The sequence below is a fragment of the Kogia breviceps genome, chromosome 8 (genome assembly GCF_026419965.1).
Source record: "Kogia breviceps isolate mKogBre1 chromosome 8, mKogBre1 haplotype 1, whole genome shotgun sequence".
In the NCBI taxonomy this organism is placed as follows: Eukaryota; Metazoa; Chordata; class Mammalia; order Artiodactyla; family Physeteridae; genus Kogia; species Kogia breviceps.
In genome coordinates, this window is record NC_081317.1 from 3,819,615 (window position 1) to 3,844,022 (window position 24,408).

The following is a 24,408-nucleotide window of genomic DNA, read 5'->3' on the forward strand; positions in this document are numbered from 1 at the left end:
TCTGGGTGCAGGCCCCAGGCAACCCCAGGCTCCCGTGCCAACAGCTTAGCAGCCCCAGAAAAAGTGAAGCTCCTTTCTCTCTGGCAAGCCTTGGGGCAGCTTCCCGTTAGCCTGGCTTAGATCAGTCTGCACCCCGACCCAACTCCTGTGGCCAGGAGGAGCTGGCACTCAAACTGGCCACAACTGGGCCTCCCTCATGCCCAGGCCCACAGCCCGGGGATGAGAGGAACTCCAAACAAGTCACAGGGATAAGTGGGCATCGGGGTGGCTCCCCAGAGGGGCTCAGGAAAATCGCCGGGAAGCAGTGAGTGTGAGGACAGAGTGCGGCATCTGGGGTGGCCCAGCTCTGCCACCTCCTCACGTGGGCCGTGGCCGCATCCTTCATTGCCCTGTGAAACTCAGACCAGTGACTCCTAACCCTTTTTAAGAACCAGGACCCTTTTGAGAACCTGTTGTGAAACATGGATCTACCCCCTCCCCAAAATCACGCGTACTCCATAGTTTGTGTCTAACTTCCAGGGGTCACAGGACCTTCAAGAATGCCTGGTTCAGAATGCCCGGCCCAGGTGTTCTCCCAGGCAGCAGACTCCAGGCACTGGGTGGTGGGGAGGGGGGAATACTGGGCGTCCTCCAATGTCTGCCGAATCAGCGTTTCTGGGCCAGGGTGTTGGCATCCAGCAGAGTCACAGTCTCCCAAGGGGATTCTGATGCACCTGGTCCCTGGGAATTAGGGAAACGCCGATCCCTTCCCACCCTGCAATTTAGCAGCATTCTCCGCTCTACCAGTTGGTTGGGTTTTTTGGCTGGGATGGAAGAAAGGCAGGCAGGAGGCAGAGAGAGTATATAAATAGAGTACCACTTACGCACTTATTCCTTCCTTTCCTGAGCGCTTCCCGGGTGTCAGGACACTGGCTGGGGGCTGGTCATTGCTCTGGCTCTAGGGGGTGGCACCAGGGCCCATGGGGACCAATGTGCCACTGGACCCACTCAAGCTTGGCCTCTTGGCGGCCTGATCAACACGTCTGGTGAATCCCTGGGATGCCGGTGAAGGCTTCTTGTTCACTAACTTAGGAGGAGACCGAGGAGCCATCTTAAAAAGACTCCCACCCAATTGTGAGGGCGGGAAATTGCCGAGTACGTTTTTCTTACACTTAGAGGTGCTTTTCGCCTGAATTTACTTACTCGGAAGTGACACGAGCAAGGTGTTGGGTGCACAGCGAGGCTGTCACCGCTACTGCTGTCACGGACGTTGTTCCCAGTGCAAGTTGCATCAGTCATGGGACGCTGATGTCCGAGATGACAACTGTTAAATGTCCTGTCTCAGTCCCATACGATGGGCTGGTAAACACAGGGCCTCACCGCCGAGCCTGGCACACAGCAGGCACTCAGTAAACATAGGCATGAATTAATTAAAGTAATGAATAAACAGTAAGTGAGCCATAGAATATTCCAGAACTTTTTTTTTTTCCTTTTTTTTGGTTTTTGTGGTACGCGAGCCCTCTCACTGTTGTGGCCTCTCCCGACGCGGAGCGCAGGCTCCGGACGCGCAGGCTCCGGACGCGCAGGCTCAGCGGCCACGGCTCACGGGCCCAGCCTCTCCGCAGCACGTGGGATCCTCCCGGACCGGGGCACGAACCCGCGTCCCCTGCATCGGCAGGCGGACTCTCAACCACTGCGCCATCAGGGAAGCCCCAGAGCTTTTTTTAAAAAAAAACAAACTGAGATGGTTTGCTGCCAGAAGACAGGCCCTGGATTAGATCTGTGGGGAGGAGCCAGAACACTTGGTCCTTCACCCCGACCCGCTTCCCCCAGCCGGACCCCAGCCTCCCACCGGTTCCATTTGCCTCCCGACTGACACGGGGCGGTAATGCTTTGTGGTAGGGCCTGTCCTACACAGAGTGAGACGCTGAGCAGTACCCCTGGCCTCCACCCTCTAGATGCCAGTAGCGCCACCACCACCACCACCACCACTGCCATCCCGGTCACAGACATGTCAAATGGCTTCTCAGGGCAAAATCAGCCCTGATTGAGAACCTCTCTCCTCAGGCTTTATATAAAGAAGGGCTTCCCAAGGACAGATATCATATTGTATCCCTTGTATGTGGAATGTAAAAAAAACGGTACAAAGGAACTTATTTACAAAACAGAAATAGAGTCACAGATATAGGAAGCAGACTTATGGTTAACCGGGGGGGGGGGGGGGCGGCAGGGGGGAAGGAGAAGGGGAGGGATAAATTGGGAGATTGGGACTGACATATACACACTACTCTATATAAAATATAAATAACTAATAAGGACCTACTGCAGAGCACAGGGAACTCTTCTCAATACTCTGTAATGCCCTATATGGGAAAAGAAGCTAAAAAAGAATGGATGCATGTATAACTGATTCACTTTGCTGTACAGCAGAAGGTTACACGACATTGTAAATCAACTCTACTCCAATAAAAATTAAAAACGGAAACAGAAAGACTTCCACCGCCAAAGAGGGAGGGGATTAACCCATTTGAACCAGGGCTTCAGGAGATGGCGTCTCAGGCAGAGGCCCAGTCAGAGTCCTGGGTCACCGGAAGAGAGAGCTGGGTCTTTTCTGCTGGGACGATTGATTTTGAGGGTCCTGCTCCCTTGGGTCCAGGGCTCCTCTGTGAAGGAGAAAGTGAGGAAGCCGAGGACCAGCAGCCCTGCCTCTCTAAGGGGGGGCGCGGGCAGCCAGGGAGCCTGGACCCTCGGGAAGGGACTCGGGTAAGAAACGTGATTCAGTCACTGCACTGGCTGCTGGGTCTGGGCGCCCAGGACGCATAAGCCCTGCACTTAGCTTGCTCCATTTCCTTACATCTTCCACACCAGCAACTATCACTGGGCCCATTTTGCTGGTGAGGAAGCTGAGTCCGAGAGAGGTTGTGCCAGTGGCCCGAGGTCACCCAGCAGGTCCCCGGTGGAGGTGAGGTTCTGACCCAGGTCTGCGTGACTCCAGAGGACACGCCATCCCGCCACAAGGATGGGGCGTCTGCTCCCCGAAGCTCACCTGAGTGACGCTCCCCCCCCCCCCACAGAGTCCCCCCTACCCTCGGGAGCGCTGGGCGCTGGGCACCGTCCCTGAAGCAGGGTGTGGAGAGCTTCCACGGCAGGGAGGCCGCGCCCGCATCTTTCCCTGGTGACCGTCCGGAGCCTGGTACCCCGAGCCCTGAGGGGTGGCCACCGAGGCTCCACCCACTCTCGGGGGCTCACGCCCAGCCTGGTCGTGGATGAGTCCAGCCTGCGGTTCCCTCCAGCTGACCAGGGTGCCTGTTCTTCCTCGTAGGGTGTTTTTCCTGCATGTGCCATTCGAGTCCATCCTTGAGCGGCTGACCCTGAGAAGAACCGACCCTGTCACGGGAGAAAGGTCTGTGCCAGGATCCCAGCGGGCAGCCCTCTGAGGGCCCCAGGGGCCGCGCCCCACCAGGGACCCCCTCTCTCCACGTAGCTGACCAATGCCAGGGCGGGGCTGCTGCAGGGATGACGCCAGGGACGAGCCACAGAAGACTCTAGAAAGGGGGTTCCCCCAGCGATAGCTCCTCTGCGCTTCCCGTCGGCCCTCTTTCCCTGGAACAGTAGCGAGAAAATCACTGTCCGGGGCTCTGCAGCACTTGTTGAAAGGTTCGCCGGCTCTGTCCTGGGCTCGGCTCGGACCCCGGCGCGTGAAATGGCTCTCCAGGCCTCTGCCGTCGCCACAGTATGTCCCAGGCGTGGTCGCGGTACAGACGCGTCCCCTTGGGAACCGGTTCACCTTCGAGCCTCCCACAGCCACGGGGCTAAATCCGGAGCTTTATTCTGCATCTGACCAAGCAGTCACTGTGTTGGTGTTGAAATACAATTTGCAGTCTCTGCGATTGCAAAGAGCTAGAAGCTTCCATCTTCCCAGTGATCAAGGCCCTGTTTCTTGGTCACCAGAGCACGTTTCTCAGCAGGGACTGAGGAGGGGCACGAAGGAAATACCAGGATTTTCCTCAACTACAGGTCTGATCTGTCGCCTTGCCGCTGGGGGACATCTCTGCACTGACCTGTGTCAAGTACAATGACCTTCACGCTGCCATGCCCCTGGGGTCTCTCCAGCAGTGACGGTGGCACCTCCTGTCATCCCTGCTCACACTTGGTGTTATAATGTCCCATCCCCCGTTAGACTGTGAGCTCCGTGGAGCCAGAGGCGAGCGCCTTGCCTGCCACTGCGTTGTCAGTAGCAAATGTGTGCCAGGCATACATAGCAGCCGATAGTGTGGAAGGGAGAAGAGAAGAAAGAAGAAAGGAAGGGGATGGAAGAAAGGAAGGGAGTTGGCCCTCGGTATACGACTACCTTCTGTCCTATTACTGATGTGCATTCTTCTCTCCTGGGCGGGGCCTATGCTTTGGGTCTCTCTGCGGCTCCCGGGCCCAGCTGAGGGTGTACACACAGCCGGTGCTGCGTAAATGTTTGGTGGCGGTGGTCGTGGTGACCAGCTTCCTCGGCAGGAGGACAGAGGGCCCCTTCCTGCCCTGTCCTCTGAGCTGGACCACGGCTCACCCGCTCCCCTCCTCTCGCAGGTTCCACCTCATGTACAAGCCGCCTCCGACCATGGAAATCCAGGCCCGTCTGCGGCAGAGCCCAAAGGATTCTGAAGAGCAGATCAAGCTCAGAATGGATCGGTTCTACAGGAATTCCGCTGAGCTGGAGGACTTCTATGGGCAGGCCATCACCCTCAACGGGGACCAGGACCCGTACACCGTCTTTGAATACATAGAGAATGGGATCATTAATTCCCTGCCCAAGAAAGTCCCCGGATGGGTTAAGAGCAAGGAGCATCCCCCAGGGAAGCAAAGCTACTCCTTCTCCCCCGACCTTCTGGAAACTCAGCCAAGCCAATAAAGAGTGCTGAGCGCAGCCTCGTGTGTCCTGAAGGTGAGGTGGCCGGAGGTTGCCTCGTTTGGGGGTCTGGGGACACAGGACAGGCAAAGTCCAGGAAAGCAGTCAAGTAGAGCGCTGCGGACCAGGTCGGACCTGGGACGCGGTGTGGCTCCAGCATCAACGTGCTGTGCACCCTGGGATTGTCACCCGATCCTCGGAGGCCCTCGTTTCTCACAACTAAAATGGGGTAATAAACGGTCCCTGCCTCACGGGGTTGCTTTGGGACTGAACGGGATGATGCTGGTAAAGCGCTCAGCACGGAACCTGGCACATGCTGTGCTCTCAGTAAATGCAGTTTTACCAAAGCCGCTGTCGCTAGAGCAGCCTGTCCAGTAAAACTCTGGAATGAGGCGCATATGCTGTCTGACCGTCCAACACGGCACGAGCTGCGGGTGGCTGATCGTGCGGCACGGGAGCCACTGCAACTGACAAGATGTTTTCAAAATTGTCAAAAAAAAAAAAATTGTCGGGCTTCCCTGGTGGCGCAGCGGTTGAGAGTCCGCCTGCCGATGCAGGGGACGCGGGTTCGCGCCCCGGTCCGGGAGGATCCCACGTGCCGCGGAGCGGCTGGGCCCGTGAGCCACGGCCGCTGAGCCTGCGCGTCCGGAGCCTGCGCTCCGCGACGGGAGAGGCCGCGATGGTGAGAGGCCCGCGCACCGCAAAAAAAAAAAAAAAAAAAATTGTCCGTAATTTTCACTAATTTAAATGTAAATGGGGACTTCCCTGGTGGTCCAGTGGTTAAGACTCCGCGCTTCCAATGCAGGGTGCCTGGGTTCGAGCCCTGCCTGCGGAACTCAGTTCCCACATGCCAAGCGGTGCGGCCAAAAATTAAAAAATTAAATATTTCCTTGGTAATTGAAATTGATCTGTGGGAAAAATAAATTTGCTTAAAAAAAAAAAAATGTAGGGACTTCCCTGGTGGCGCAGTGGTTAAGAATCCGCCTGCCGATGCAGGGGACGCGGGTTCGAGCCCTGGTCTGGGAGGATCCCACATGCCGCGGAGCAACTAAGCCCGTGAGCCATGGCCGCTGAGCCTGCGCTCTAGAGCCCTCGAGCCACAACTGCTGAAGCCCGCGTGCCTACAGCCCGTGCTCCGCAACAAGAGAAGCCACCGCAACGAGAAGCCCGCTCACCGCAACGAAGACCCAATGCAGCCAAAAATAAATAAATTAAATAAATAAGTTTATATAGAAGAAAAAAATGTAAATGGCCACATGTGGTGAGCGGTTGCCATGTCAGGGCAGCTCTAGACACTCAGCTGTTTCTTGAGACTTGCTGGAGCCCCTCGGAAGGCCTGCCTTCACCTCCCACCGAGATAGCCCCTCTGGGTCCCCCAGAGCCCACAGCACCAGGAGGAGACCCTGGAGGGACAGGACGGTGACATCTTAGGCTGACAGAGCTCTTGACTCGCTTTCATGAGCCCCCTCCCCCACCCAGTTATTTTTTTTACCTCATTAGAAAGATACTTGGGTGAGTCCCTCCATCGACAGAAGAGGACACTAAAGCCGCAGAGGGTAAGTGACTTGCCTGAGGTCTCCCGGATCCGTGGCCCACCTGAACCTAGTGTTCTGGTGTTCTCTGCCTGCGGGCCTCAGCAGGCCAGGCCAGCCTGGGCCCAAGACTCCAGCCTCCGGGCTCTGGGCAGCTCGGGGACTCCAGGCCTAATGGCTAAAGCCCCTTCCAGCCCGGAGCAGCCCAGAGTCCCTCCAGCAAAGATCTGACCCTGGCGCTGGCCACAGTAGCCAGTGACGTGCCAGCCGGCAGCTGGGGTCCTTGGAGCCAGGCCTCTGGGCCTGCCCTCCTGCCTCTGCCCCCGTCACCTCAGATTGAGCCCTGGGCCTGCCCTAGCACCTCCCGGGGCTGGGCCCCCTCTCCAGAGGCAGCATCCTGGCCTCTGCACCTCCCCCGACTCTCTCCTCGCCCTGTGCAGGCACCGGGTGCCACGTCCTGAAACTCCATCAGGGCCTCCCCTGCCCGGGTCCACTTCCCCCAACCCCTATGGGAAAACAGCAACTACCCTGGAAGTCCCCTGACAATGGGCTCCCGCCCATTAAGCCTCCTCAGGCCCTAGGAGGCCCCGGGAGAAGTCCCAGGTACAGACCACAGGGCCAGGTTGCTGTGATGAAACTCTGCCCACTTGTACCCGGCACCCCCTGATTGCAGGAGACAAAAGCAGGGAGGTGGTCAACACAGGCCTGCCTGACCCTCTGCGTGTCATTCCGGGTACCAGAGAATGTGGTCTCACTTTACTCAGTGAAATACCGTTTGGATGTGGATCTTTAGCCAAGGACATCATCAAGCACTCATTTACTTATTCACATAGCAAGGCTTACTTTGTGGACGACCTCCTCTCTGGACGGCCCACACCTTTACCCCTCCTCTCCCTCCACCTGCCCCACCCCGTTAGAGCAGCTGTGCCAGCTCTGTGCCCCCTCTGTGAGGCAGGTGATGTCCCCGCCAAGAGTGTAGGTCCCCATGCTGCTGTGTGACCTTGGGCAAGTCGCTTCACCCCTCTGGATCCTTGTAAAATGAGAACAAGTAGTCACTGCCTCCTAGGCAATACTAAGCTCGTATTGTGGGATGAAGTCATGAATACATACACCAAGGCTGAAAATAGGGCACATAGTACATGCTCAATGAACGCAGCCCTTCTCAATCACAGTCTCACAGCTCCCCTTGAGGTCAGTGCTGTTTTTATCCCTAGATGAGGCAACTGGGGCTCAGAGGAGTCAAATAACTTGTGAAAGGCTGTGCGTGGTAAGTGGCAACAGGTGTCGGGACCTGAGTCACTCGCTGGTCCCAGAACTCCACGTGATGACCCGCGCAGCACCTGCTTCTCCCTCCGTCGCCGTCGGGGTCGCCAAGGGCCCTGCCTTTACCCCGGAGGAGCTCGTCCCCGCCGCGTCCCGGCGTCCAGAAGCCCCTGGCATCCTGGATGCCGCGCGGCGGGGCCTTGGTTGGGCTTCGCGCCGCCCTGGACGCGGGGACGGCGCGGGCTTCATTGAGATGCGCTCCGGCGCGCGGTCCCGGGGCGCGCCCCTCGGGAGTGCGGTGGCCCTGCCGCGCCGCCGGGTTGGCCCAACACGCTCCCGCTCGTGTAGATGGCTCCCCCGGAAACGACGAGCAAATGGTATTCATCTCACCCCCGCGACGCACAGCCCCTCCCGCTGCTTTGCATAGCAAAGCTTCCCCGCTCCGGGGTCGCAGGCTGCCGGGACAAATCAGGCTCTTCTAATTGGAGCCCTCGGCTCCAGGCCGCGGCCTAATTGGGAGGCCTGGCTGGAGTGTATTAGCATATCCGGTTCCAGCCGCAGTGATACTGGCTGGGGGCGTCCTGGCCCGGGAGCCGCAAAGCCCGTGGCTGGAGGGCAAATGTGTTAATTTCCAGATCAGCCGCTGTGCTTGAAGTTAACCACTGAGGTCTGATTAAGGTAACTTGCGGGAGAACAATGGCTGACGCTGTCATCGTTAAAGCAGCTCCCTCGTTCATTTCCAGCCTCTTTCATCATGTTGTCACCACAGACTCTTTTCCCACCCGACCCCCTGGCTCCCGTCTGTGTTTGTTCGGCCCCGTTCCTTCCCTACTCCCCACCAGTGGGAAATCCAGATGGTACAGAGGCTCCTTTGGGGCGTCTGCCTGTCCCCACCCTGCAGCCTCCACAGGTGTTTCTCCTGTGGGACTTGCACCTGACGGCTGCTGCCGAGACCAGGGTTACACCTGTACTCTGAGCTGGCCAATCAGCTCCTCCCGGGGATTTGGAAAGAGAACTGAGGGCAGCTGGTCGCTCTCTTCCTGCGGCTCGGAGGAAGGAGAGGATGTCGGGGTCTGTCTGGCCTGTGCGTAGGAGAGCAGTGCAAGTTTGTGTGGAGGAACCGAGAGAGAAGCGACACGTGTCCGCCCCGTTCATTCAACAGGTATTTACTGACTGCCTGCCTACTCTGCCGGGCCCTGGGGATGTAACAGAGGGGAAAAAAGGACAAAATCTCTGCCCTTATGAGGCTTACATTTTACAAAGAATATGACAGAAACGAGAGAGAAAAAGAGACCACCTAGGGCTTCCCTGGTGGCGCAGCGGTTGAGAGTCCGCCTGCCGATGCGGGGGACACGGGTTCGTGCCCCGGTCCGGGAAGATCCCGCGTGCCGCGGAGCGGCTGGGCCCGTGAGCCGTGGCCGCTGAGCCTGCGCGTCCGGAGCCTGTGCTCCGCAACGGGAGAGGCCACAGCAGTGAGAGGCCCGCGTACCGCAAAAAAAAAAAAGAGACCACCTAATTTCTGATGGTTCCTGAGACCCATCTCTGACCCTGGGTCCCATGAAAGAGCCCTGCACCCTCCCAGCCAGCTCCGCTTTTTTGTCTAGAGGGTCCGGCAAGGTTCCTGGGCATGGTTAGGACTCGTCTGGAGGTGCGCCCAGCGCTAGGGGAGCAGGTGACAGGGAATTTAAATGTGGCCAGGACTCACAGGAGACCCCCTAGGGGCAGGTAAAGGTGGCCTGGGGGCTGACTTCTGAGCCACATGAGAGTTCAGAGGCATGAGAAAAAGTGACCTATTAGTTGATCGTGGAATATGCTTCCATTAAAAAATTGAAATATAAATATTTTTATTGTTAAAATGTTACTTATGGGCTTCCCTGGTGGCGCAGTGGTTGAGAGTCCGCCTGCCGATGCAGTGGACGCGGGTTCGTGCCCCGGTCCGCGAGGATCCCACGTGCCGCGGAGCGGCTGGGCCCGTGAGCCATGGCCGCTGAGCCTGCGCGTCCGGAGCCTGTGCTCCGCAACGGGAGAGGCCACAACAGTGAGAGGCCCGCGTACCGCAAAAAAAAAAAAAAAAAAAAAAAATGTTACTTATAAAAAACTCAGTACCTCTGAAGCCCATCGCTTAGGAAGTGAAACTCCCATCCTTGCCACGATAAAACCCTCCCTTTTTTGTCATTCACTAGAGAGAGAACGAAATTTAAAAGTTTGAAGGGATGAGTGGATGGTTGCATGGACAGACGGACGAACGGACGGGTGGATAGCAGTACTCCGGTGGGACTGTATTGTATATACTGCCCTGCTACCTACTTTTGTAAAGAACTGTGGTAAGAACGCGCAACACGAGGTCCGTCCACCCTCTTACGTTTTTCAGTGTACCGTATAGTGTGCAGCGCAGGCTCATTGCTGTGAGCAGCTCTGCAGGATTTATTCATGTCACATCACTAAAGCGCTCTACCTCGGGAACAGCAGCCCTGCGGTCACCTCACCTCCACCAGCCCCTGGCAACCACCAGGCTTCTCTCTGCTTCTGTGAGTTTTGACTATTTCACTTTTTTGGGGGGACCACGCTGAGCAGCTTGCAGGATCTCAGTTCCCCGGCCAAGGGTTGAACCCCGGCCACGGCAACGAAGGCCCAGAATCCTGACCACCGGACCACCGTGGAACTCCCGAGTTTCACTGTTTCAGGTCCTGCATATAAGTGAAAGCATGCAGTGTTTGGCCTCTGTAACTGGTTGATTTCACAGAGCATAAGGTCCTCAAAGTACATCCATGTCGTCACGTGAGGCACCTTTCCTTAGCAAAACAGTTTCCTGATTTTTTTTTTTTCCCCCAGCAATCCGGGGCCGTCAAATAAGCTACTGAGCTACCAATGTGGTCGTTCCTTCCCCAAGGCAAGAGGGCTGAGCTCTGCTCACAGCCGTCACTTCTGGTCCACTGTAGGCTGGTTTTTAGTGATACCCATGTGGTGAAGTCCAGTTTTTCCTGTTAAGCTCTTGTTGCCTTTGCACATCTTTTCCACCTGATCCCCGGTGGAGGTTGGAATGGCAACACTGACATGTAATTTACATGTAAATAGCCAGCGGATCACTAGCTGAGCTACTCTCAGAAACCGCGGGGGGCCCTCCACTGATCTCCAGGCAGAGAGGAAGAACAAACAGGGACCTGCTCACAGGCCCAGGTATGAGGTGCTGTGCGTTGAACCTGCTGCCTGGGATTTATGGGGAGGTTGAAATGCACATGTGTCAGCATTAGGGTGTCATTCACAGTGATAACTTTATGTGCTCTTTACAAAGCCACGAGAGCTTGGAGATCATCGTGTGTGATGGAGGAAGATGCATGAATATAAACTTTCTAGCCATATCAACTTTATTGAGATATAATTCCCATATTGTAGAATTCATCCATTTAAAGTATAGAACTTAACTGGTTTTTAGTGCATTCACACAGTCGTGCAACCATTCTTACTAATTTTTGAACATTTTGTTACCCCCTTAAGAACCCCCGTACCCATCAGCCATCGCTCCCCATCCCCCCGATGTCTAGCTGTTAGCAACCAGTAATCTACTGTCTGTCTCTCTGGGTTTGCGTAGTCTGGTCGTTGCATATAATTGGAATCTTATGATATGTGGCCTCTGTGACTGTCTGCTTGCACTTAGCATAAGATTTTCAGGTCCATCCATGTTGTAGGATATCAGTACTTCTTTCCTTTTTACCGAGGAATAATATTCCATTGTAGGGATGTCCCATGTTTTATTTATCCATTCATCAGCTGATGGGCATTTGTGAGTTGCTTTTACTCTTCAGCTGTTACGGAAAACAATGCTATGAACATTTGTGGACAAGTTTTTGGGTGGACGCGTTTTAATTTCTTTAGGTGGATACCCAGGAGTAGAATTGCTGGGTCATATGGTAACTCTGTGTTTAACCTTTTGAAGAACTGCTGGATTGTTTTCTGCACCTTTTTCCGTCTCCATCAGCAGCGTCTGAAGGCTCCAATTTCTCTCTAGTCTTGCCAGCACTTGTTATTATCTGTCTTTAGTGTGAAGTGGTATCCCATGGTGGTTTTAATTTGCATTTCCCTGATGGCTGATGAAGTTGAGCGTGTTTTCAGGTGTTTGTTGGTCATTTGTATGTCTTCACTTGAGAAGTGTCTATTCAGGCCTTCTGCCCATTTGAAAATTGAGTTTTTCATCTTTTTATTATTGGGCTATGAGTTCTTATATAGCCTAGATACAAGTCCCTTATCAGGCACATGATTTGCAAATATTGTCTCCCATTCTGTGGGTTGTCTTTTCACTTCCTTGATGGTATCGTTTGTAGTGCAAAAGTTTTAAATTTTGATGGAGTCCAACTTATCTATTTTTTTCTTTTGTCGCTTGTGGTTTTGATGTCACACCTAGGAAGACTTTGCCTAATCCAAAGTCCATACATTTACTCCTATATTTTCTCCTCTAAGAGTTTCTTAGTTTTAGCTCTTACATTTAAGTGTATAGTCCATTGTGAATTCATTTTTCTGCATGGTGTGAGGATGGGGTCCAACTTCATTCTTCTACATGTAGCTATTTTAGCCACTTTGAAGAATGTAATTTTGTATTCAAGCGGCCTTCTTGGGAGAGGCGCTCTCTCAGTATGTGAAAAGCATCTGAAACACTTGCTAAAATGAAAATCCTGGGCTTCGTCCCTGGAGATTCTGATTCAGCAAGTTCAGGGTGGGGCCTGGGGGGCTGTTTTTCTAGCAAACATCCTATTATTGATCTGCGGCTGTGGGCCTGAACTCTGGGGATCACTGCACGGTTCTTGTGGAGGATCCTTGTGGTCAGAACGTGGAAGCTCAAAAGTAACTGGAGACATCCATCCCCGGCAACGTGGCAGATTAGCTATCCTGGTGACCCTTCTTAAAACAAACCCCTGCAGATTCTGAATGAAGTATGAACAAAACCTCTAAAATTATAACTGAGCTGGCAAGAAAAACTAAAAAATATACAGAGACCAAAAATGATAAGAACGTACAAATCCAGAGAGACAGGGGAGAGCTGACCCCAGAGCAGCCCGGGAAGTATCTGCTGACCCCTAGTGGCCCAGGGCTTCAGCTGAAATGGTCTCTGCATGGAGACTGGAGGAAAAACGCAGAGTCCCTACAGGTAGAAATAGAGCCGGGGAAGAAACATTAGCAATACATTTAATTTAATTCAACAGGATTGCTGTCCAGAATACGCAAAGAACACTTCAATATTAGCAACATACAAGCAACCAACTAGAAAAGTGAAAACAGACATGACCAGATATTTCACAGAAGGAAACATGAATGATCAGTTAACTATAGTAGATGGAAAATGCTGTTAGTAATCAGAGAAATGCAGATTAGGGTCACGGTGAGAGCTGCCTGCACACCCACCACCAGCGTTTGACAAGACATCACCAAGTGTTGGAGAGAAGTTGGAGAAACTGGAATTCTCCTGCAGTGCTGGTGGGAGGGAGCATTGGGTTTTAACCATTTGGAAAACCGTGAAGCAATTATCTACTAATGGTACACGTGTCTGCCCCTTGACCTGGCAATTCCTCTCCTAGTATTGCCAAGAGAAATGCGTGCTTATGTACACAAACGTGTTAATAGCAGTTGTGTTTGTATTAGCCCTAGACTGGAAACAACCTGTTCATCAACTGTGGCATATTCATATAATTAAATGTTCCATGACAATGAAACAAACTCCTGATAAATACCCCTATATGGGTGAGTCTCACAGACACTATGTATGATTCGATTTAGATGAAGTTCAAGAACAGCTGAAACAAATCACTGTTAATAGAAATGAGAAATAATTGTCACCTCTGAGCAGACCATTGCATGACAAGGGGCACAAGGAACCTTTTGGGGGCTGTCAGTGTTCTCTATCAGTCTGGGTGGAGTAGTGAAGCTCAAATCTTAAGCCGTGCACTTAATTGGATATGTTATATGTTCATTTAAAAGCTGAAGGCATTTGAGAGAGGCTTAAATAGCAGCACACACATGTGACTGAAGAGAAAACTATGAAGCAGGCATTTTACAGAAGGAAACGTGAATAGCCAACTACATACATGAAAAAAAGCTCGAACTTTCTAGTAACCAGGGATATGCATACTGTACTGGGATAGTGTTAACACGCCCCCAGAATGGCAGTAATTTACCTGGCAGCTCCTAATGTTGAAAGAATGTGAAGCAGTAGGAACTCATCCAGACTGCCGGCGGGGGTGGGAAGGTTACCGGCTTTGGAAAGGTCAGGGTCACCCTGGTAGAGCAAAGCTGTGGTGCGTGTGCTTCTTTGGATCACCTCCTAAATAAACTACTTGCACCAGGGTCCTTGAATCATGGTCTGCTTGGCTGGGGGACTTAAAGGCGCATTGGTACTTTTTCCTCAAAGTGCTCGCCACCAATGAGCTCCCCTCTCCAGCCTCTGTCCTCCCTCCTGGCCCCAAACGCCCTGGTTCCTGCCCGCAGGCCCTGCAGCTCCTTTGCTGAGTAGGCAGTGCCCTCCCCACGTGGGTGAGGCTGAAATTCACCCTAGTCGTTGGCCTGGAGGGAATGCAGGGAGTGAGGGTGGGTCTTGAAGAGGGAAAATATCACCCCGTGAGGCTCCAGGTCTTGGCCGGTCCCCAGGCAATCGGAGCTACTCTCCTTTATCAAGCGGGCGAGCATGGATCTGCTGGCCAGCGGGGTTCCAGGCAATCTGGGGGTTCAGTATCCTGAAGACCCCACCCCAGATCTCAGCGTCCTGACTGGGAGCTTCATTCTAGTCCAGATCTTCCTGGCTTTGCATTCAGGGCCCTTTGATCTCCCAGGACGTTCCAGCAGCACTGAGGTGCCCATTGCCGACTGATTGGCATGTGAACCGATTCCAGGATCCCATCTTGAGGGGTTGCTTCCTGGGCTACTTTGAGGAAAAAGTACCAATGCGCCTTTAAGTCCCCCCAGCAAAGCAGACCATGATTTAAGGACCCTGGTGCAAGTAGTTTATTTAGCAGGTGACCCAAAGAAGCGCAGGTGAAGAAGTGAGGAAAGTGAGGCAGAGAAGGGCACAGCCTTAAAGTGGCGGGTTAACAGGGGGTTTTGCTGTTATGAGAAACTGGCCCAGGCACACGAGCGAGGCCTGGGAAACTGTAGAACGCTGGTCGGAGAACTGCGACACTGACCCCCAGTTCCCTGTGGCTCCACTGAGGGCGGGCCCTGGGGTGTTAGCTTCCCCACACCTGTGGGTCATGGCCGAGCCAGCCACCTTGTGCTGGAGGCAGGCCTCGGGCAGAGATACAGCTCTCAAGGCCCGAAGCTAAGCTGCCAGTCCTTAGATTGCTGGAGAATGGTTACGGCAGTGGCTGATAAACTCAGGAAAGTGAAGAGGATGAGAGGATAAATAGTAATCTTAAAAGCAGCCGGAGGAAAAACAAGACAGTACACATGAGGGAAAATAAAACAATGGAGACCAGAAATCAATGGAACTAGATTTTTAATGTGCTGGGGTTGGCGGGGTGGGGGTGGGGGGGAGAATATGTATATAGAATTTCCACTATATCCTGTGAAACTATTCTCCAGAGATGAGAGCAGAAAAAAGAAAAATGAATCAATGCATATAAACCATTTTCTAAAAAAAAGTTAAATACATTTATTAGATAAACAAAAGCTAAGAACTTTTGTCCCCAGCAGAGCTGTTTTATCGTAAATGCTAAGGGACATCTTAGCATCATTAGAATGAAACCAAATGGGAACGTGGATCTACAGGAAGGAATAGGAACACCAATGCTGTGAACTGAAGGCTTGTGTCCCTCAAAATTCCTGTGTTGAAGCCCTAACCCCCGGTGTGATGGTCTTTGAAGAGGGGGCGTTCGGAAGGTGAATAAGATTAGATGCGGCCATGAAGGTGAGGCCCTCAAGAGATTAGTGCCCTTATCAGAAGAGACCCCAGGGATCTTGCTCTCCCTGCTCACCCATAAGGAAGAGGTCATGTGAACTGTGAGATGGTGGCCACCTACAAGCCATGAGAAGAGGTCTCAAAATGAGGCCTTTGCTGGCACCTTGATCTTGGACTTCCCAGCCTGTAGAACTATGAGAAATAAATTTCTGTTGTTTAAGCCACTCAATCTGTGGTATTTTGTTATGGCTGCCTAAGCTAACACAAGTGACTATTTAAAACAAAACATGTTGGGCTTATAATGTATGTAAAAGGAAAATATATGACAATGACAGCATGAAGGCTAGGGACATAAATGGAATAGCAACTATTGTTTTTAATTGAAGTATAGTTGATTTACAATGTTGTATTAGTTTCAGGTGTACAGCAAAGTGATTCAGTTATACATACATACATATCTTTTTTTCATTCTTTTCCCTTATAGGTTATTACAAAATATTGAGTATATTTCCCTGTGCTGTATGGTAGGTCCTTGTTGGTTATCTATTTTACATATAGTAGTGTGTATATGTTAATTCTAAACTCTGAATTTATCCCTCCCCGTTTCCCCTTTAGTAACCATAAATTTGTTTTCTATGTCTATGGGTCTATTTCTGTTTTGTATATAAGTTCATTTGTACTTTTTTAATAGATTGCACATATAAGCGATATGATATTTGTCTTTCTCTAACTTAATTCACTTAGTATGATAATCTCTAGGTCCATTCATGTTGCTGCAAATGGCATTATTTCATTCTTTTTTATGGCTGAGTGGTATTCCATTGTATAGATATACCACCTCTTCTTTACCCATTCATTTGTTGATGGACATTTAGGTTGCTTCCATGTCTTGTTTATTGTAAATAGAGCTGCAATGAACATTGGGGTGCATGTATCTTTTTAAATTATGGTTTTCTTCAGGTATATATATGCCCAGGCATGGGATTGCTGGATCACATGGTAGCTCTGTGTTTAGTCTTCAAAAGAATCTCCAAGGGCTTCCCTGGTGGCGCAGTGGTTGATCATCCGCCTGCTGATGCTGGGGACACGGGTTCATGCCCCGGTCCGGGAGGGTCCCGCGTGCCGCGGAGCGGCTGGGCCTGTGAGCCGTGGCCGCTGAGCCTGCGCGTCCGGAGTCTGTGCTCCGCAACGGGAGAGGCCACAACAGTGACAGACCCACGTACCGGAAAAAAAAAAAAAAAAATCCATATTGTTCTCCATAGAGCCTGCACCAATTTACATTCCCACCAATAGTGTAGGAGGGCTCCCTTTTCTCCACACCCTCTTCAGCATTTATTATTTGTAGACTTTTTGATGATGGCCATTCTGATTGGTGTGAGGTGATAGATACAAATCATTGTAGTTTTGATTTGCATTTTCTAATAGCGATGTTGAGCATCTTTTCACATGGCCTTTGGGCATCTGTATGTCTTTGGAGAAATGTCTGTTTAGATCTTCTGCCTATTTTTTGTTTTTTTGATATTGAGCTGTATGAACCATTTGTATATTTTGGAGATTAATTCCTTGTCGGTTGCATCATTGCAAATATTTTCTCCCATTCTGTAGGTTGTTTTTTTGTTTTGTTTATGGTTTTCTTTGCTGTGCAAAAGGTTTTAAGTTTAATTAGGCCCCGTTTATTTTTGTTTTTATTTCCATTACTCTAGGAGACAGATCCAAAAGGATATTGATGTGATTTATGTCAGAGTGTTCTATGTTTTCCTCTAGGAGTTTTATAGTGTCTGGTCTTACATTTAGGTCTTTAATCCATTTTGAGCTTATCTTTGTGTGTAGTTTCAGAGAATGTTCTAATTTCATTCTTTTACATGTAGCTGTCCCGTTTTCCCAGCACCACTTATTGAAAAGACTGTCTTTTCTCGATTATAAATTTTTGCCCCCTTTGTCATAGATTATTGACCATAGGTGTGTGGGTTTATTTCTGGGTTTTCTATCCCGTTCCACTGATCTGTATTTCTGTTTTTGTGTCACTCCCATACTTTTTTGATTACTGTAGTCTGCAGTCAGGGAGCCTGGTTCCTCCAGCTCTGTTTTTCTTTCTCAAGATTGCTTTGGCTATTTGGAGTCTTCTGCGTCTCCATGCAAGTTAAAATTTTTTTTTGGTTCCAGTTCTGTGAAAAATGCCAGTGGTAATCTGATAGGGATTGCACTCAATCTGTCGATTGGCTTGGGTAGTATAGTCATTTTGACAGTATGGATTCTTCCAATCTAATGGAATGTCAACTACTTTTTGATTAGTGCTTGCATGGTATACTTTTCCATTCTTTAAAACTTTCTGTATCCTTATTTTTATATGTGTCACTTTTAACATTAAAAAAAAATCAGTCTGACAGACATTGGAAACAAACTTGTGGTTACCAAAGGGGAAACGTGGGGCAGGGAAGGGATAAATCAGGAGCTTGGGATGAACATACACACACCACTATATATAAGACGGATAACCAACAAGGACCTACTGTAGAGCACAGGGAACTCCATTCAATATTCTGATAACCTATGAGAAAGGAATCTGAAAAAGAATGAATATAGTACATGTATAACTGAATAACTTTGCTGTACACCTGAAACTAACACAACATTGTACATCAACTATAACCCAATAAAATTCAAAAAAAAATCATTCTGACAATCTTTGCTTTAATTGGATATTTATTTACATTTAATTACTGCTCTATTTCAGTGTAAGTCCATTATCCTATTATTTGCTTTTCATTTTCCCAACCTAGTCTATGTTTTTTTTGCTTGCCTTTAATTTTTAAAATGTTCTAGTTTTCCCCCTCAGCTTAATTAAAAGACCCTTTGCTCTTCAAGCGTTTACTGTAGGGAAAAGTTTACTTACCAGTGTCTAATATGGATTAGTTTTACTTGCTCGTAGACAGGACCAGGACTTACAGAACTGAGCACTCCTGACTTGCAGGCATGTGTTTTAACCTCAGGATGTTGTTTCACACAGTCACAGCTTTGCCCGCCTGCCTCCCCTTCTCAGTGCTGTTGGGTCCCACCTGACACCACCCTTTAGAATTTCCCTTGGTGTGGGTCTGTCGTGATGCATTATTTTCCATTCTTATTCGTCTGAAAATGTCTTTCATTCTTAAAGGACTTATTTTGCCAAGCTCAAAATCTGAGGTTGGAAATTATTCTCTCGGCCCCCCAAAGGCACCTTTTCACTGCCTTCTCATTTTCACCATTTCCATTGAGAAGTCATCTTTAAGTCTTATTACTGCTTTTTTATTTAAAGTAACTTGTCTTTTTTCTTTGCTTCGTTTTTTCTCTTTGATTTTTCAGCGTTTTATTACTGTATGTTGAGGCGTGTTACTCATTTTCTTTATCCTGTTTGGTGTTTGTCTAGCTTTTCTGGTTGCTCTCAGCCGAAGGATTTGTCTGAATCGCAGGTTTCTTGCTGCTGAAGTCCAGCAACGAGCACTTCATTTAAAAGTACTCACCAGATGCTATTTAAATTGACATTGTTAACTATATGTGGTCTGATAGCCTCTCCTGAAGCTGTTTTACGTCCCTTCATGTTCCTCAGACGTGTTCTGGAATAAACCACCGAAGGCATATACTGAATTGCTTTCGAGGTCCCTGCTAATGGCCATTTCGTGCACAATTCTTTCCCTTCTCCTCTGCTTGTGCCTGTGCATTACTTACCTTTGCTGCTGCTGGTCAGGACAAAAGAGGTTTCTGAGCTTTGCTACAAACCAGGTGAAAATATGCACACGATATACAAGTAATTTGATTATTTATTTATTTTGAATAAAAAAGTGGCCAAGATAACAATACTAGTGGCTCTGCATACAAAACACAACAGAGGTTACCTCACATTTACAAAACTGCCATTATGTACAGCACTGGATATTCACAGCAACTTTAATCCTAAGAGCAACTGCGGGGGACCCAAAACGGGAAAAAGCTAAAAAACCAACGATCTTTCATTAACTGGAAAATTGGCCAACCAGCTAACTGGTAAAGAAAGAGAATCTGCTACCCTTTTCTTTAGTAATAACTAAAATAAGATTGCCCTACAGGACTGCATTTGACAAACATCCTCCATAATTTCCACTTCATTTTCTCTATAATCTTTCCCACTTCAAACTTTTCCCAGAAACCTCTGCCCCACTATCAGATAAAAGCTCAGGACACCAGTATATCTTCAGGGAAAGAAGATAACTGGTGCAAAGGATACAGCATAGTCTGCCTCAGCCCAGGAGACCCAGTTCAAACCCAAGAAAGAATGCTGCCCTCTTCCGGTTATCAGTTCTTCGCAGTTTTGAACACACTGGAGAAAGTGAACCATGCTTCGTCTTACAGGTGGCAGGAAGTTAGTCACTCATTCTCTGTATCACCAGCACCTACTCTGTGCAAGGCACTTGACACTTGGTGCTGCAGGAACTACCAAGATGAGACAGACAGTTCCTGCCCTTGAGGAGCTTACAATCTAATAATGAACACTATGTACATACGTATAATGCAGAGAAGCAGCCAATTCTTCTAGATGGGGGTATTCCAAGCAAAATGTGCCATTATTCTTGAAATTTTTTAACTTACACACTAAAACTTTAAAACACACCACCTAATTAGATGGTAAGCATTAAAAAACCATCTCCTGGGGCTTCCCTGGTGGTGCAGTGGTTGAGAGTCCGCCTGCCGATGCAGGGGACGCGGGTTCGTGCCCTAGTCCGGGAGGATCCCACGTGCCGCGGAGCGGCTGGGCCCGTGAGCCATGGCCGCTGAGCCTGCGCGTCCGGAGCCTGTGCTCCGCAACGGGAGAGGCCACAACAGTGAGAGGCCCACGTACCACAAAAAAAAAAAAAAAAAAAAAAAAAAAACCACAAAAATCTCCTTTCTATAACCTTAAGTTTTTAGATGTCTGTTCTTTTTATTTCAAAGTGTCATATGTAAACAAACACATAATTTGAAGCCAAGCACAAAGATAGCACAGGCATTGGATAAACAAAATATATACTACTCTATACAACACAGACTTATTTTTCTATACAGTCTTATTTCTGTATACACAAGTTTGATGTTCACTTTCTTTTCATACACTGAAGTACAAATCTGAGTCAGTCTTGAAAAAGACAATTCATTTTTGCATTAATACCAAAAAAACCACAAAACACCCTAGACCTCACCAGTCTGTTAGCCAAGTGTCAAACTGATAACATGAAATGCTTCAAAGCCACCACCTCTTACACCATCCAATGAGACCACTTCACAGGACCTTTCTATGAAACTAACAGGAGTACATAATAGTGAGGTAAGCAAGTTTTTACCTTAGAAATAATTATAAGATTTAGAGTTCTGAAATTCAAGTCCACCAACACATTTACAACACTTCAACTAGGCAGCCTGCACCTTTGCTTTATCACATCAGTATGAAAGTACCATCATTCCCCCTTTGCAGCTCCTCCCAAGCCTGGGATGAATGAATGAATGAATGAATGAATGAATGAATGAACACCATGTTGGTTAACCATATAATACTGTGGTAAATAAACTCACTGTCTAGGACCTCATATCGTATATTAAGTCTCCCCCCCTGGAGTATAGTTATAAGTTAAAATACATGATAAAAGCTGAATCACCTAATCTGATTAAGAGGTTGGGGGCATACATACGTATATAACAAAAAGATTAACTTCTTTACAGGACTTCTTTATATAAAATCTCTCCCCTGTTAAATTTACTGATTTCTACAGCAAGTTTTCAGAAACAGCCATCTTAAAACAAACCATACATGCAGATAGGAGGCTGCACCCTATTCACCAGACTCAGGCCAGCCAGCCAGTCCTGACACTGAATGTGTATCTGTGCCAGGGAAACAAGTCTGCATCTTCTGAAAAACCCTGCTGCACACCAGGATAGCGATGCCGTGGTGAGAGGGATCATTAGAAGCAACTCTGCAAAGCTGACTTAATTCAGTATGAGGACAGTCAAATCTCACGTGCTCTAACTTCAGCTCGAACCGCAGATAACTGCAGGTTATCACATGAAGATCCTAGCTCCAAAAACATCTTTTAGCATCAAGAGCGAGCAGTTCAAAGCTTAATACCTATGAGACTTGAGACATGGTCTCAACCTCTGCTGGAAACTGCCAGCTGATACTTCCACTAACCGCTCAAGTGCAACCACTACACTTCAGTTAGATCTGCTACAGAGGCATTTTTACAATCCCATGATGGTGAGGGGAGAGGCTAGATGCCCGAGGTGCTCTGCTGTCAACAGAGCTGCTGAGCCCCGGCCACACAGGTAGCGGCGTGAGGGCACAAGGACGTGTTTGTTCACACTCAGTCGTGGAGGCCTGCAGACCCCAACAGTCCGTGCAGGGCTCGCCATAAAGAGCAGCTTTTATTTGTCCGGCTATTTGCTGTTTGTGCTGTCCCGTCTCTAAAAAGAAAAAAGGGCAGAACCTATCTTTCCCGTAAAAAAATTTAGCCCGCTGACTTTGAATGCAGCCAGAACTGTCTTTGCTGCCCCAGGGATGGCCGGCTTGGGGAGCAGAGCGGGCGCTGGCGGGGGGCGGGAGCTGAAACCGGCCCGCTCTGCCCCGAGTCCAGCCTGGAGGTGTGGGAAACTTCCAACGGGGAAATTATAATTCAGAGTCTTGAAGAAAACCAGATACAGTTTATCAGGTTGTTAATGACTAACACTATTACCCTTAGAAAGAAAAACTACTGTTTAATCGTTTCCTCTAGGAAAGGAGACCTGCTATGTGATTTCGTTTTTAGAGATTTTATCACAAACCTATTTTTCTTTCAAATCTGGTAGATCAGAAGCTGTCCTAAAGCTGAGAGAACTAAAGGGACGGAAATGGAGAGGACCTCTCCTGGAAGGAAAAGCGAGGGAGAGGGAGGCCAGGAGCAGAGAGGATGGATGGACCCGTGGAAACCGTACAGTGACAGTAATTCCTGCTTTCATTCCAGGAGCCGCAGCAATTCACCAAACCCCGAGACAGTTCAGTGCTGCCAGGAGAGCGGGTGCTCTGAAAAAGCAGCTCTGTGTTCCTCCAGACAAGACCAATGAGCCTTGATTTCTTCTGCATATTATCTGACACCATTACAGTTACAACAGAATACATTTTAATGTTCAGTTATTACCCGCTGACATTCTTTTAACCTAATTAACGGCTGAAGGCTGCTAACAGGTCTAGCCCACACGCCCCAACGTTAACATTCTCAAAAACTTCCTAGAGGGAGAAGCAGAAAAATGTCACCCTCGACCATGAGCTTCGCCAGTGGTTCTAATAACTCCTGACACTGAAAAATAATTGGTAGTTTTGGCAGATACAATAGTAGGCAGAGATGGCTTGAAGTCTGGGTAGTGGACATATGAGGATTTCAGAATGAATATCAAGCCTAACAAACTATCAATTTCTTATCTAGAATAACAGGAACAAATTAGCCCTCAACAGAGAAAGTGTGACACAGGTGTGGATATCAGACTCCCCAAATGCAAGGCTGGCGTGGCTTAGAAGGTCTAATTGCACAGGACCTTTGCTCCTGCCCCTTCATGCAAAGCAGCGGCATCAGGGCCGTCTCATCCACGCCTGGAGCAGTGACAGCTGAAATTAACTTGAAATCCACTACACAGATGAGGTTAAGTTTCAGGAAGGTATAGAGGGCACGGTAAGTGTAAACCAGGAGAGACAATTTCCCGGTGTCCCTCCCGCTCTTCCAGGGCCTCACTGCTCAGCACTCTGTCCCCAGGTATGCTGACCCTCAGGACATTCAGAAGTGCACTGTGTTTGTGATGCTGCCATTAACTGAAAATCTCCTTTCGTTCTCACAGGTCAATGGATTAACCTCCACAGAAGAGGGGAGGGGTGGGGAGAGGGGGCAGAGGGCTCCCAACTTGATGTACAGAAATTTGAGGCAGGTGCTGGCTGGATTTCAGCCTTAAGAATGCCATTGGGCAGAGCCCCCCCAGAGAGAAGCCATGTTCTAGTAAAAGAGTTGCCATGTTTACTGCTACCCAGACAAACAAAGTAACTCAGGTGACCCTTTCTAGTTTATTCTTAAGAGTCAAATTTTCCCCCCAAATGCATAACTGCTTTAAATGAAAACTTAACGTAAGTTTTAAATGGCAGCAGCACAAAATTCCCCAATAAGAACAAATCAACTACTAACTCTGATTAGGAAAAAAAAGTGAAACTAAGCATGCTATGATTATAAAAACTGCAGTAATTCCTTGACAGGATCTCAATTTTTACCGTCATATTTACTGTAAAGTGAAACAGCTCTAGGCACAAACGACCGCAACTATACAACTTTCTGAGTTGTGTTCTTCCTGATTTTAATGCTGCCTGGTTCTCTCCCTTGACAATCGTTTGAACATGCTGGACCCTGAAGTCTGGATAAACACTCCTCTTGAAATTACCACCAAAATGAGAAAGATAAGCAGACGATGCCAGCAGAATTAAACAGCAGCAGAAATACCGAATTAAACACAGGAGACAAAAACAAAAATTTGAATGGGAAAGGAAAGACATTTCAAAGCAGACTGTCTGGAAGCGCCTCTTAAGGGCTCTTGTCTCCAATACCTACGGACAGAGCAGGGAAGACACTAGGTGGGGAGACTACAGGCGGGAGGGGTGTTTCTGTTACACGCTCTCCAAACAGCGAGTGTTTCTCAGTGAGGACAAAATGTCTTTCACTAAGGATACAACAATAAAAGCAAGAATAAGTGTTAGAATAAAGGCGAAATAGATAGCATTTAATATCACTTAAATTTCACATTTTGTATCTCCCATCCAACTTTCCAGAAATATGCACCATTTCAAGGTGAGTGCATTACAGTCCTGTTAA

The 24,408-nt window shown here is 49.1% G+C and overlaps 1 protein-coding gene across 1 annotated transcript in view; it reads left to right on the plus strand.

Annotated features, from left to right (window-relative positions):
* AK8 (adenylate kinase 8) overlaps nucleotides 1-5,359 on the plus strand; it is a 135,624-nt gene extending 130,265 nt beyond the window's left edge. Inside the window, exons 12-13 of the mRNA XM_059071460.2 lie at nucleotides 3,302-3,382; nucleotides 4,558-5,359. Coding sequence (XP_058927443.1) covers nucleotides 3,302-3,382; nucleotides 4,558-4,879 — 403 coding nt within the window. The 3' untranslated portion in view covers nucleotides 4,880-5,359. The remainder of the gene's footprint in view (nucleotides 1-3,301; nucleotides 3,383-4,557) is intronic.
* Nucleotides 5,360-24,408: the final 19,049 nt, after the last annotated feature.